General features: G+C 39.1%; 1 protein-coding gene across 9 annotated transcripts in view; it reads left to right on the top strand.

Annotated features, from left to right (window-relative positions):
• sand (sandman) overlaps positions 1 to 13,970 on the top strand; it is a 1,680,707-nt gene that overhangs the window by 1,222,664 nt on the left and 444,073 nt on the right. For all 9 annotated transcript variants that reach the window (XM_069842971.1, XM_069842966.1, XM_069842970.1 and 6 more), the window contains one exon: positions 12,538 to 12,700. In XM_069842971.1, coding sequence (XP_069699072.1) covers positions 12,538 to 12,700 — 163 coding nt within the window. The remainder of the gene's footprint in view (positions 1 to 12,537; positions 12,701 to 13,970) is intronic.

Here is a 13,970-nt window from a genome sequence, read left to right as displayed (position 1 = left end):
ATGATAGGACAAGTGTCAAACGTGCATGTCATGCCAGGTCGGTCTCAGGATGGCTCCCAGTGCAGACATTGCACTGAGATAGAAACCTTACCTCACATCCTGGAACTCTGCCAACATGGAGCTCTCATCCGGAATACTAGACACCATGCAATACGAAGACTTATTGCTAAAAGTCTTCCTTCCTTCTACGAGGTACACCAAGAAGTCCACTGCCTTGCAAAAGATGGAAGTTCTCGGCGAGTTGACATCATTGCGATTGATAGAAGAAATGACAGAGCAATTATCATCGATCCCACCGTGCGCTTTGAAACTGAAGTTGAACAACCTGTAGCAGTACACGAAGAAAAGAAGACCATCTATGACCCTACAATTCAATACTTTAGAGATTATTATCATATACAAGGACAGATTGAAGTATTTGGCCTATTGTTCGGAGCAAGGGGAACAATTCCAAAATTCTCAGTTGAATGTTTTAAGTCTTTTGGAATTCCTTTAAATATTTTGAAAAATTATTGCTATAGACGTAATGAAATATTCTGCTCTGATTTTACGTAATCACATGTACACCTAAATTTTCTTATATTCTATTTGATTACTATTAATTATTGATAAAAGTACTTTCCCAAGGGTAGCTTCCATTTGAAAATAAAAATGGTAAATAGTGATAACGCAAATGTTTATTTTTATTTTATTTGTTTAGTATGCTGTGTCTCTTGGCAACCCTTACTGAAGGGCAGCTACCCTTGTGGGATTTATATATAATCCTCAATAGCAGAATTTTTCAAACATAGTAATCATTTAGCTTTCAGCATGTTCGTAACCTGCTTGTTCTAATTTATGCATTAGGCTATATGGAACACAATACTTCCACATGAAAATTCAATAATATATGTAATTATTTCACGTCATAATTTCATATGTGTCCAATCTTAACATTTATGATAATAATGATAATATTGTTCATGTAAACAGCTGAGTCATTGCACGTCTAATTATAATGTAACATTTATCTAGTCAAGTGGTAACTATGTTTTTTTGCCCAAATATTACTTCATTCCACTTATATTCGTAATTCGTATTCAGTGTGTATAACATGACACTTATGATGATCTGATCATGGAAAATAATTGCCGAAAACGTTAATCCAATCAATAAATGTGACATAGTTAATAATTAAGACTACACATTACTTGATAAGCAAGAAGACGGACCCATTTAACCTATATTCACTTTAAACTTTTTGAGTTTTTCTTTCGTTTGGTAATATTTTCATGCACCTCAGACACATAGGACGTAACTTAGATGTGTTTGAAACCGGAAAAGTCTAATGGCCGGTTTTTCCAAGTAATGTTAGAAAATTTAACGATTGATAAATTTTAAACAGTTTGTTAATTAATAAAATTGTATGTTTTCAACACCAGTTTAGTTTAACAGATTGTTAACAGTTTGTTTATTTTAAATGTAGGATTTCGGACAGTTGACTCGTTTAACAGTTAGTTAAATATGGCCGATGTCTCCACAGCTGTTCGAACAGAAGTTGTCCACACCTGTGGAGTAACGGTCAGCGCGTCTGGCCGCGAAACCAGGTGGCCCGGGCTAGAATCCCGGCCGGGGCAAGTTACCTGGTTGAGGTTTTTCCGGAGTTTTCCCTCAACCTAATACGAGCTAATAATGGGTAACTTTCGGTGCTGGACCCCGGACTCATTTCACCGGCATTATCACCTTCATTTCATTCAGACGCTGAATAACCTAGATGTTGATACAGCGTCGTAAAATAACCCAATAAAATAAAAAAACAGAAGTTGCGAAATTAATATTTTGTGTCTCTCTGTAGGGAATGTTTAACATATGACTGGTAATATAACATTTAAAAAATACTTTGGACTCTTTAAATACATCAGTGTTGTTTTATTTCTTTCGTATTTCGTATCCATAATAGCAAAGAGGAAATATAACCTTACTTTGTAATTATTATTCAGCACGTCACCTACAACTTTCTTTTGTCAACTCTTTGTTTATGGAGCGTGGCCTACTATAACAGGTTATCATTTTATGCAAGTTTCATGACTCACTCTATAATATAGAATTTAAAGATTAATTTTAGCCAATCAAAAATTGTCTTACATGTGTAGAATCATTACCAACTGCTGTTGAGTAGTAAAATAGTGCTAACAGACGTTATAGTTACGTGTTGGTTATCCTAAACAAATTTATGTTGAACATATGGAAAATACATTAACAAAGCGTTAAAAATAAACAGAGTGTTAATTTAACATTCGTTAAGCAAAATTAAACATTACTTGGACAAACTCGCCATTAGTTTTAATAAGTTACAAAGATTACGGAGAGCGGAATAAGCCTACTGTCGTGTCTGAGCTGAAATTTACTAGTGTTGCTTGAGGCATGTGTCCCACTCGTCTGCAATTACCGGAAGTGAATTATCTTGTCTAAACTGGCAATTGGGAATCTGGTCGGGACGTCTAGTAAGCAAGGGGTTCAGTTAATATGCAAATCGGCCAGTCAGTTAAGCAATACGTTAGTGACCCGATGCCCCGCGCATATATTGTCGGCCGTCAGGGACTCACGTGCAGGTGCTGCTCTCATGTATGCCTGTGGGATTATATGCGCTTCCCTCAGAGTGTTCACAGCGGGTGGAATGCCCTGGAGTAGAGCCATACTCTCTGCTCCTTCGGGCATGCGTGTGGCCTAAGAAGCAGCTAGATTATGGGACTGCACAATGTGGGACTTGGACGATAAACATTTCAGCGTAATGACGATAACAAAGAAGTGTTAAATTTCTGGCGTCGGAAACTGCACACCAAAATTTTCTACCTGGATTTCGGTCATATAGGAGGAATTGCCCACAAATATTTTCTACCTGGATTTCGGTTATATAGGAGGAACTGCACACCAACATTTTCTAGCTGGATTTCGGTCATATAGGAGGAACTGCACACCAACATTTTCTACCTGGATTACGGTCATGTAGGAGGAACTGCTCACCAATATTTTTCTACCTGAATTACGGTCATATAGGAGGAACTGCACATCAACATTTTCTACCTCGATTACGGTCATATAGGAGGAAGAGCACACTAAAATTTTCTACCTGGATTACGGTCATATAGAAGGAACTGCACACCAAAATTTTCTACCTGGATTACGGTCATATAGGAGGAAGTGCACACTAAAATTTTCTATCTGGATTACGGTCATATAGGAGGAAGTGCACACTAAAATTTTCTACGGTCATATAGGAGGAACTGCACACCAACATTTTCTACCTGGATTACGGTCATATAGGAGGAACTGCACACCAACATTTTCTACCTGGATTACGGTCATATAGGAGGAACTGCACACCAACATTTTCTACCTAGATTACGGTCATATATGAGGAACTGCACACCAACATTTTCTACCTGGATTACGGTCATATAGGAGGAACTGCACACTAACATTTTCTACCTGGATTACGGTCATATAGGAGGAACTGCACAACAACATTTTCTACCTGGATTACGGTCATATAGGAGGAACTGCACACCAATATTTTCTACATGGATTGCGGTCATATAGGAGGAACTGCACACCAACATTTTCTACCTGGATTTCGGTCATATAGGAGGAACTGCACATCAACATTTTCTACCTGGATTACGGTCATATAGGAGGAACTGCACACCAACATTTTCTACCTGGATTACGGTCATATAGGAGGAACTGCACACCAACATTTTCCACCTGGATTACGGTCATGTAGGATGAACTGCACACGAACATTTTCCACATGAATTTTGGTCATATAGGAGGAACTGCACACCAACATTTTCCACCTGGATTACAGTCATGTAGGAGGAACTGCATACTAACATTTTCCACATGGATTTCGGTCATATAGGAGGAACTGCACACCAACATTTTCCACCTGGATTACGGTCATGTAGGAGGAACTGCACACCAACATTTTCTACCTGGATTACGGTCATATAGGAGGAACTGCACACCAACATTTTCTACCTGGATTACGGTCATATAGGAGGAACTGCACACCAATATTTTCTACCTAGATTACGGTCATATATGAGGAACTGCACACCAACATTTTCTACCTGGATTACGGTCATATAGGAGGAACTGCACACCAACATTTTCTACCTGGATTACGGTCATATAGGAGGAACTGCACACTAACATTTTCTACCTGGATTACGGTCATATAGGAGGAACTGCACAACAACATTTTCTACATGGATTGCGGTCATATAGTAGGAACTGCACACCAACATTTTCTACCTGGATTTCAGTCATATAGGAGGAACTGCACATCAACATTTTCTACCTGGATTACGGTCATATAGGAGGAACTGCACACCAACATTTCCTACCTGGATTACGGTCATATAGGAGGAACTGCACACCAACATTTTCCACCGGGATTACGGTCATGTAGGATGAACTGCACACGAACATTTTCCACATGGATTTTGGTCATATAGGAGGAACTGCACACCAACATTTTCCACCTGGATTACAGTCATGTAAGAGGAACTGCATACCAACATTTTCCACATGGATTTCGGTCATATAGGAGAAACTGCACACCAACATTTTCTACCTGGATTACGGTCATATAGGAGGAACTGCACATCAACATTTTCTACCTCGATTACGGTCATATAGGAGGAAGAGCACACTAAAATTTTCTACCTGGATTACGGTCATATAGAAGGAACTGCACACCAAAATTTTCTACCTGGATTACGGTCAGTCATATAGGAGGAAGTGCACACTAAAATTTTCTACCTGGATTACGGTCATATAGGAGGAAGTGCACACTAAAATTTTCTATCTTGATTACGGTCATATAGGAGGAAGTGCACACTAAAATTTTCTACGGTCATATAGGAGGAACTGCACACCAACATTTTCTACCTGGATTACGGTCATATAGGAGGAACTGCACACCAACATTTTCTACCTGGATTACGGTCATATAGGAGGAACTGCACACCAATATTTTCTACCTAGATTACGGTCATATATGAGGAACTGCACACCAACATTTTCTACCTGGATTACGGTCATATAGGAGGAACTGCACACCAACATTTTCTACCTGGATTACGGTCATATAGGAGGAACTGCACACTAACATTTTCTACCTGGATTACGGTCATATAGGAGGAACTGCACAACAACATTTTCTACATGGATTGCGGTCATATAGTAGGAACTGCACACCAACATTTTCTACCTGGATTTCAGTCATATAGGAGGAACTGCACATCAACATTTTCTACCTGGATTACGGTCATATAGGAGGAACTGCACACCAACATTTCCTACCTGGATTACGGTCATATAGGAGGAACTGCACACCAACATTTTCCACCGGGATTACGGTCATGTAGGATGAACTGCACACGAACATTTTCCACATGGATTTTGGTCATATAGGAGGAACTGCACACCAACATTTTCCACCTGGATTACAGTCATGTAAGAGGAACTGCATACCAACATTTTCCACATGGATTTCGGTCATATAGGAGAAACTGCACACCAACATTTTCTACCTGGATTACGGTCATATAGGAGGAACTGCACATCAACATTTTCTACCTCGATTACGGTCATATAGGAGGAAGAGCACACTAAAATTTTCTACCTGGATTACGGTCAGTCATATAGGAGGAAGTGCACACTAAAATTTTCTACCTGGATTACGGTCATATAGGAGGAAGTGCACACTAAAATTTTCTATCTTGATTACGGTCATATAGGAGGAAGTGCACACTAAAATTTTCTACGGTCATATAGGAGGAACTGCACACCAACATTTTCTACCTGGATTACGGTCATATAGGAGGAACTGCACACCAAGATTTTCTACCTGGATTACGGTCATATAGGAGGAACTGCACACCAACATTTTCTACCTAGATTACGGTCATATATGAGGAACTGCACACCAACATTTTCTACCTGGATTACGGTCATATAGGAGGAACTGCACACTAACATTTTCTACCTGGATTACGGTCATATAGGAGGAACTGCACAACAACATTTTCTACCTGGATTACGGTCATATAGGAGGAACTGCACACCAACTTTTTCTACAGGGATTGCGGTCATATAGGAGGAACTGCACACCAACATTTTCTACCTGGATTTCGGTCATATAGGAGGAACTGCACATCAACATTTTCTACCTGGATTACGGTCATATAGGAGGAACTGCACACCAACATTTTCTACCTGGATTACGGTCATATAGGAGGAACTGCACACCAACATTTTCCACCTGGATTACGGTCATGTAGGATGAAATGCACACGAACATTTTCCACATGAATTTTGGTCATATAGGAGGAACTGCACACCAACATTTTCCACCTGGATTACAGTCATGTAGGAGGAACTGCATACCAACATTTTCCACATGGATTTCAGTCATATAGGAGGAACTGCACACCAACATTTTCTACCTGGATTACGGTCATGTAGGAGGAACTGCACACCAATATTTTCCACCTTCATTACGGTCATGTAGGAGGAACTGCACACCAATATTTTCTACCTGGATTACGGTCATATAGGAGGAACTGCACACAAACATTTTCTACCTGGATTACGGTCATATAGGTGGAACTGCACACCAACATTTTCCACCTGGATTACAGTCATGTAGGAGGAACTGCATACCAACATTTTCCACATGGATTTCGGTCATATAGGAGGAACTGCACACCAACATTTTCCACCTGGATTACGGTCATGTAGGAGGAACTGCACACCAATATTTTCCACCTGCATTACGGTCATATAGGAGGAACTGCACACCAATATTTTCTACCTGGATTACGGTCATATAGCAGGAACTGAACACCAACATTTTCTACCTGGATTACGGTCATATAGGAGGAACTGCACACCAACATTTTCTACCTGGATTACGGTCACAGTCTACTATATACAGTCACGAAGCTTAGGATGATTTTTTGCAAATCTCGCGATAGTTGCTAGCCGCTTGGAGCGCTGTGAGCACTAGGAACAATAGACTGTGCCACAGCCATCGTGATCTAATACAGGTCGTAAGACAGACCATGTAACTCGCTTAACCCGATCATGAAGGGCGGCATTTCAACCATATAAATTATTTGGAATGCATAAACTGTAACACATGTTTCTCTAAAATGTAGTTCAATTCCATTAATTAAATTTAAAACAATGATTATGAGACACTTCACACATAATTCACTTGCGAGTTAAGATGTAATATTATTTATGGTGTGAAAATTACGTTGTTCTTATGTGTAATACTTGCCTTTATTTCGATTAAATATTGCGAAATTCTTGTACATTCATTTAGGCACGATTCAATAATTTTCAATTGCACCGCACGGATATTTAGATATGTTGAAATTATAGATTATGTTTACTATACTAGTTGCCTCTTTCTGTCTAAATTTAGTGATCTCCAATGCCTTGCCATTAATATGAAAATTATAGGTTATGTTTACTATATTTACCTTATATTCCTAAATTCGCAATCATACATTATAATTAAGCATAATATCATGTATGATACCCCGGACATTCATTTTCCCTGTATTTTAATACTACAATTGAGTACTAAATTATTGTATTTATCTACGACTTAAGAGACGAAGTAACACAATTGTACGTACACTATTTTCATAGCAGTGGTATGGTAAATGTTTTGCCTAAAAGTAAGGAAAATAGATGTGCTAAATTGAAATCACAATATACATTCTTATTTGTTAAACCTCAAAATAGCTTCCATTCTAAACTTGAAACGTTGACGCGAACAGATTATGTTAACATGTAAAATTCTCTTCAAATCAAAATAACACATTTTTGTAATTATTTCTGCAACATATTATGCAACAAGAAGTAAACCGAACTTATTGACACATTACACTAAATAAAGCTTAGCAATGATACGCAATAAAGTTATAATATAATATTTCACTGAGCTCCATACACTGAAATAGAAAACCCGAACATACATTACGGCCTGGTCTAGATCGAAAAGGCATTGACTGTGCCGTATTTCGTATTTTTGTGAAAAGCTATGTATACTGTGAAATGTTCGTTATCGATTGTAATAACTTTAAATGGCTAAAATACAATAATTATAATAATAATATTGGACAAGGAGACGTTTGTAGTACTATAAATTGTAAGGAAAATAGGTTGGAGTTATCCTTCTTCCGAAAGATCCAGGAAGGTGAGTTTGTGGAATATTATATATATTATGTGAAAATAATATATAAACCTCATGTATTTCATATTTCAATAGTGGAAGGAAGGTGTTAATATTTTCAAAAGAACACGATATCGAAAGTACAATACATTTTATGGTCTGCTAGGGAAAGAGTCTGTGATGAGGCGTTAGTAGCAATCCTGGTGGTGGGCAACTACCTATGGATGCATATTTCAACTGTCTACGTTTGCATTTTTAGTAAGTATTAAGCTTCGTGACTGTATATACTAGACTGTGTTACGGTCATATTGGAGGAACTGCACACCAACATTTTCTACCTGCGATGAAAGAGTAATGGAACGGAGAAAAATTCTCTCCGGCGCCGGGATTTGAACCCGGGTTTTCAGCTCTACGTGCTGACGCTTTATCCACTAAGCCACACCGGATTCCACCCCGGCGTAGGAAGAATCGTTCTCAGTTTTTAAGTTCCAACTCTTTGGTTCCCTCTGGTGGCCGCCCTCTGCACTACGTCATACATATCTATGAACCTAGGACCGAAGTCCACACATGTGCTGATGTGCACTCGTTATGAGTGACTAGTTGGCCGGCATCCGACGGAATAAGCGCCGTCTTAAATCACGAAGTGATTTACGCACATGTGTGGACTTCGGTCGTAGGTTCATAGATATCTATGACGTAGTGCAGAGGGCGGCCACCAGACGAAACACAAGAGTTGGAACTTAAAAACTGAGACAGAATTTTTCTCCGTTCCATTACTCTTTCATCGTATGATGACGCAGAATATCTGCATGGAAATATCATATGTACTTCGGTACATTATAATAATATATATTTTCTACCTGGATTACTGCCATATGGAAACTGCACACCTAAATATTTTCTACCTGCTTTGCCAATACTATAGACAGTTTTTAATTTACCAAACTATTTCAATTTTGTTCCAAATGGAGCGTCTGTTTACATCTGAAAGTGAACGAGGTAATTTAGTACTGGTATATGACGACTGTAAATTTTATAAAGCCAAGGAATTGAAAAACTATGAAGTAATGTGGAGGTGTTGTGTTAGAAAATGCAATGCGAAAATTTATAGCTTGCTGAACATTATAGAAGTTATTAGAGAACGCGGTGGATATAACATGTGGTGAACATTAGTCTATTAAATTGCCAAATGATTAATACAGCTACAAAAGAAAAGCCATCGATGTTGTTAATAGTACAGTAAGTCATCAAAAATATGTCATGCTGTTTGTCAAATCTTGCCCACAGAAAACCTGAAAGTGCGTGACCTATCTCGAATAGAAGATAACTTATACAAATCGTGAAGGAAACTTCAACCTCTTCTACCTAAATGGCAACCCGAAGTTCATGACAGGCTGTGTCATTTAAACTTTATTACTAAACGAAGCGAATTACAAGAAATCGGGGATTTCTTCGCTAAGGAACTGGTTGAGGTAAAACCGATAGGTACTAGACTTGAGAAATTTGCAGATTATTTACTATAAACGTATATCTCCGAAGATACAATTTTTCCTTCCACTGCAGGTATGCTCATTCTCTGACTCCCGATTACGTTCTGTAATCACAACCTTCGAATGTAGAGCGTGCTGTTCCCCGTTCGAAGCTCGACGGATGACTGCGGAAGGCAGTTCAAGTACTTAGTAAACGCAGTGCGGGACAATGACAGTCAAAACCTTCTGTAAGCAAAGTATGATTCCGTACAGTGTGGGAGGAAGACTATTTTTGTTGTGAAAACGTAAAGTGTTTACTATGTTGTAAGGTATTGTCAGGAATACTACTGAACAACATAAAACATTATACGCTCTGCCATCCAGAACATGCCCAAGTGACAGGGAAGCTGTTTTCTGCAATATGTATTCATATATCGACATTATTATTCTTATTATTATTATTACTGCTACTGCTATTGCTACTGTTACTGCTACTGCTGGTGCTGCTGTTAGTGTGGTGATTTTATTCCAACAGAATTACATGTTATGATAAAATAATTTTTCAGGGGTGCAATGTGCACTACAGTTTCAAGAATTGAAATCACATCATGATAGGCCAAAATTTGAAGAGAGTCGAACAATTCAGAGTCTATGTTTAGGAGCAAGTTATGTAGTATGTTGGGAATTAGCTAAGGCATTAAAAACCCTTCACGGATGGTGAACTTGTAAAGAAATCTATGGTGCCTGAACAAAATATAGTTAATTATATCTCTGTACTGAAACAGCTCAAATGTGGATTCACAGAACATAGATTTAATGATTTTAGACTTATGGAAAGTGATATTAATCTCTTTGTTAATCCTTTCATAGTAAATTTAGTACAATCCGTGAGAATGCAGTTCCAGGATGAGTTAATTGATTTACAAAGTCACGTAGAATTCTGATGCAGAGAATATGACTTGCCAAGCATAGAAGCATTAAAAATGAACAAAACGCAATATCCCAAGATGAGCTTATTCGCTGTCACTCGAAATATGTGTGCAAGCAATTATTTTCGAGAATGAAGGCTGCTAAATCTAAAAATCCAAACATAGATCCCGATTAACAGTTGAGAATCTTTTGTGCATTGCAGTAAATTCGTTGGAAATACATATCCGATTTCTTGCAGAAAAGAATACACATGTTGAATGTGGAATATGAAATTGACATTATTTATGATGCAATAGTATCCTAACTGTATAAAATATAATGGACAATGTAATAACTGAATATTACAGTGTATACTTTTTCCTTTTTAAAATTCAGTTTATTGTTCCGTATTTGTAAGAGTGCAAGAACTATGCTACGGGCGGTGCTGCAATGTAGTTGCGGAGCCCAGTCCGTACACTGTGTGTGTTATGCAGTGCAGCATCATCCGTGTAATCGGCGCTTTTACAATTTTGAGCATACCTGTTCTACTGTATGGGCTGCCCTGACTGCATCGACCTCTCGCACAACAAATGGCTGTGAATCATTTCACAAGCATTGTAATTTCAGTTTTTACAGCAGTAATATTTCATTGTATAAATTCTTGAATCAACTTTTGGACATACAAACTGAGACTTATATTATTAAACTTAAAAGCAATGAAGAAAGTAACCGAAGTTTCAATGTAAAGTCAGCCAAATGCAAAAGAAACATATTTTGTAAATTGTGCAGTTTCCGGATAAGATTAGTAAAACCCTTGTGAATCAGTGTGCAATATCCGGGTAAGATTAGTGGGTCCCTCGAAAAGCGGTGTGCAGTTTCAGGATCAAAGTGTGCAGTTTCTGTCTACCCGTTAAATTGTTTAAGGCCAGTTCCGGTCTAACAGTGTGTTGACAGTTAAAATTTTCACGCCATATTTTTGTAGTCCTCCCAACATTTTCCTTCTAAGTTCTAGAAATTATACTAATAATCGCTAATACAATTTCGCGGGATATCAGCCGAGTTAAGATTTTGGAATGCTCCAAGCTTTCGGCTGCTATCTCTGCAGCCATCTTCAGGGAAGTGATGTCCGAACAGAAAGTCGAAAGGTAATATAGATGTTAGGCTGTCTCAGGTGAAACGGGATTGGTTGGAGGATCGGCCAATCCGGGGCCGGGAATTGTCATCCCTCGTAAGCTCCGCCTATCCCGGGATTCCTGTGTGAAGTTTGGCGGGCGGCGAGCCATGTTCCGCCGGTTGCAATCGGTTGCCGTCCTCGGTCCGTGCTCTTCATGACCTTGATTGTAAGAGGACCTAAGTTGGTCCAAGGCCGGTGTCCATGCCTGACTGAGCTGGAGTCCACTGTCCACTCGGACATCACTTCCCTGAAGATGGCTGCAGAGATAGCAGCCGAAAGCTTGGAGCATTCCAAAATCTTAACTCGGCTGATATCCCGCAAAATTGTATTAGCGAACCAACGCCGAGAAAGCCACAAATCATACATATACTAATAATAAAAATAACGTAAAATTATAGCTATTTATTATTTTCCGCATAGACAAGAAGCTGATGTAATCTTTCCCGTGGCATATTTTTAGGTTCGTAACAAGCTGTTTTTACGGTGATGGGTTGTTAGCCCTTCGCCCATTCCCAAAGCTAGATAGGCTATATACAGATGGCAAATATTGATATAATTGACAGATATTATTTTTAATATTCTCGCTCAAAATGAGCCCTGTAATTGTTAGCATAACTTTGTGAATCCCTTTATAAACACGTAGATTATAACAGCCTAACATGAATTTTATAACACAAATCCTTAGTACAAATTTTAATATTAATTAAGTGGGTATAAGAAGTAAATGTTGATTATCCGTTTGTGTTTAGGAAAACTGGAGGGAAAATGTGTCCACGGAACTACTGGAGTACCAGCAGTTGATTGTGGAAGCTATCCAGAATGGATTCGATGGCACAGACAACGTCAATCAAAGCCTGAAGTGGTCTTTCTCTGGAGCCTTCCTCTACTCCTTGACCGTCATTACTACTATTGGTAAGTTATTGCAATTTTTGTCATATAAACAAGCAGAGATGGATGTTGTACTGCACATAATTTGTAGAAAAAGAAATTCAGTTTGGAGAGACTGCAGTTACGTTGAAATAAAAGGTTATACTCATAGTTATTACGAGCGGTGAATGTACTCGATGTCTACAGTCACGACATAGTCCTCACGGATATTTCTTACATTTCGATGTCGTAAAACCAAGGAGAAAGTCTGTGATCATATTCGTCTCTTGTAATTTCTACAATATATTCCATTTTTATGTCTTAATTTAATGGCTTAATGGTTTACAACAAAATATAAGTAATTCGACTGACATAAAAATATAGATATTGTGACAGCGGCGTGAGATTCGAACTCACGACCAGCGTCCCGCAAGAGAGCAGACCGCGCGTGAGCCGACGCGGGCTTCACGGAGCACTTTGGGATGGCGCGTGGCGGAGAGAGGGGAAAGGGCGTACGTGGCGAGGGAGTTTGCGCGCGCATCTTCTGCTTGCCTAGAGAGGCCGAGAAATCCGTCGAAGTGGAAGAATCGCGAATTCGAACTTTCGAGGCTACGTCGCTGTGGTTATAAATTACGGACGCGAAGGAACGACAGCGGTTTTCAGTTGATTAGTCAGCCAGTCAGTGAGAAAGCCAGAGCAAGCAAGCCAGACTTGTGTACCGGAGTTCGACTCGAGTGTGCGTCCGCAACTGCGTCAGCATCCGAAGGCCTGAGTTCGAGTGCAGTGGACCGCAGTTGGAGGGACCTGAGTTCGAGTACAGTGAACTGTCTCTGAAGGTCTGTGGTTCGAGATTCTGTGAACTCGAGTGACTGAGCTAGAAGAACTGTGAACTGAGAACTGACAGTTCTGATTTGTAAATAGTGCTTTGTAAATATTAGTTAAGATTAACAGTTCATTGTTGTTCGTAATAGTCCAAGTAAATTGTCATTGCCGTCAGTGAAGTGCTATAACGAATACTGTGTTGAGTGAAAATCCTGTTGTTGACGAGAGCGTTTAAGGTGAATTGTAGAAAGAAATTATTGTTGGAAGAATAAAATCCTATTGTTGAGTTGAAATAAATTTACAATATATTAATTTTGCAATATTATACTTCTTCTTCTTCTTTGGCACTACGGCCCTTGTAGTCTAGCCTTGGCCTCCCTTAGGATCTTGGTCCATTCCTGTCCAACCAGAGCCTTCTGCCGCCATCTTCTCACGCCTAGAGTCCTTAAATCATTCTCCACTCCATCCAACCATCTTAGTTTCTGTCTGCCAA

Source organism: Periplaneta americana, chromosome 13 (assembly GCF_040183065.1).
Source record: "Periplaneta americana isolate PAMFEO1 chromosome 13, P.americana_PAMFEO1_priV1, whole genome shotgun sequence".
NCBI lineage: Eukaryota > Metazoa > Arthropoda > Insecta > Blattodea > Blattidae > Periplaneta > Periplaneta americana.
This window is presented reverse-complemented; position numbering and strand designations above follow the sequence as displayed.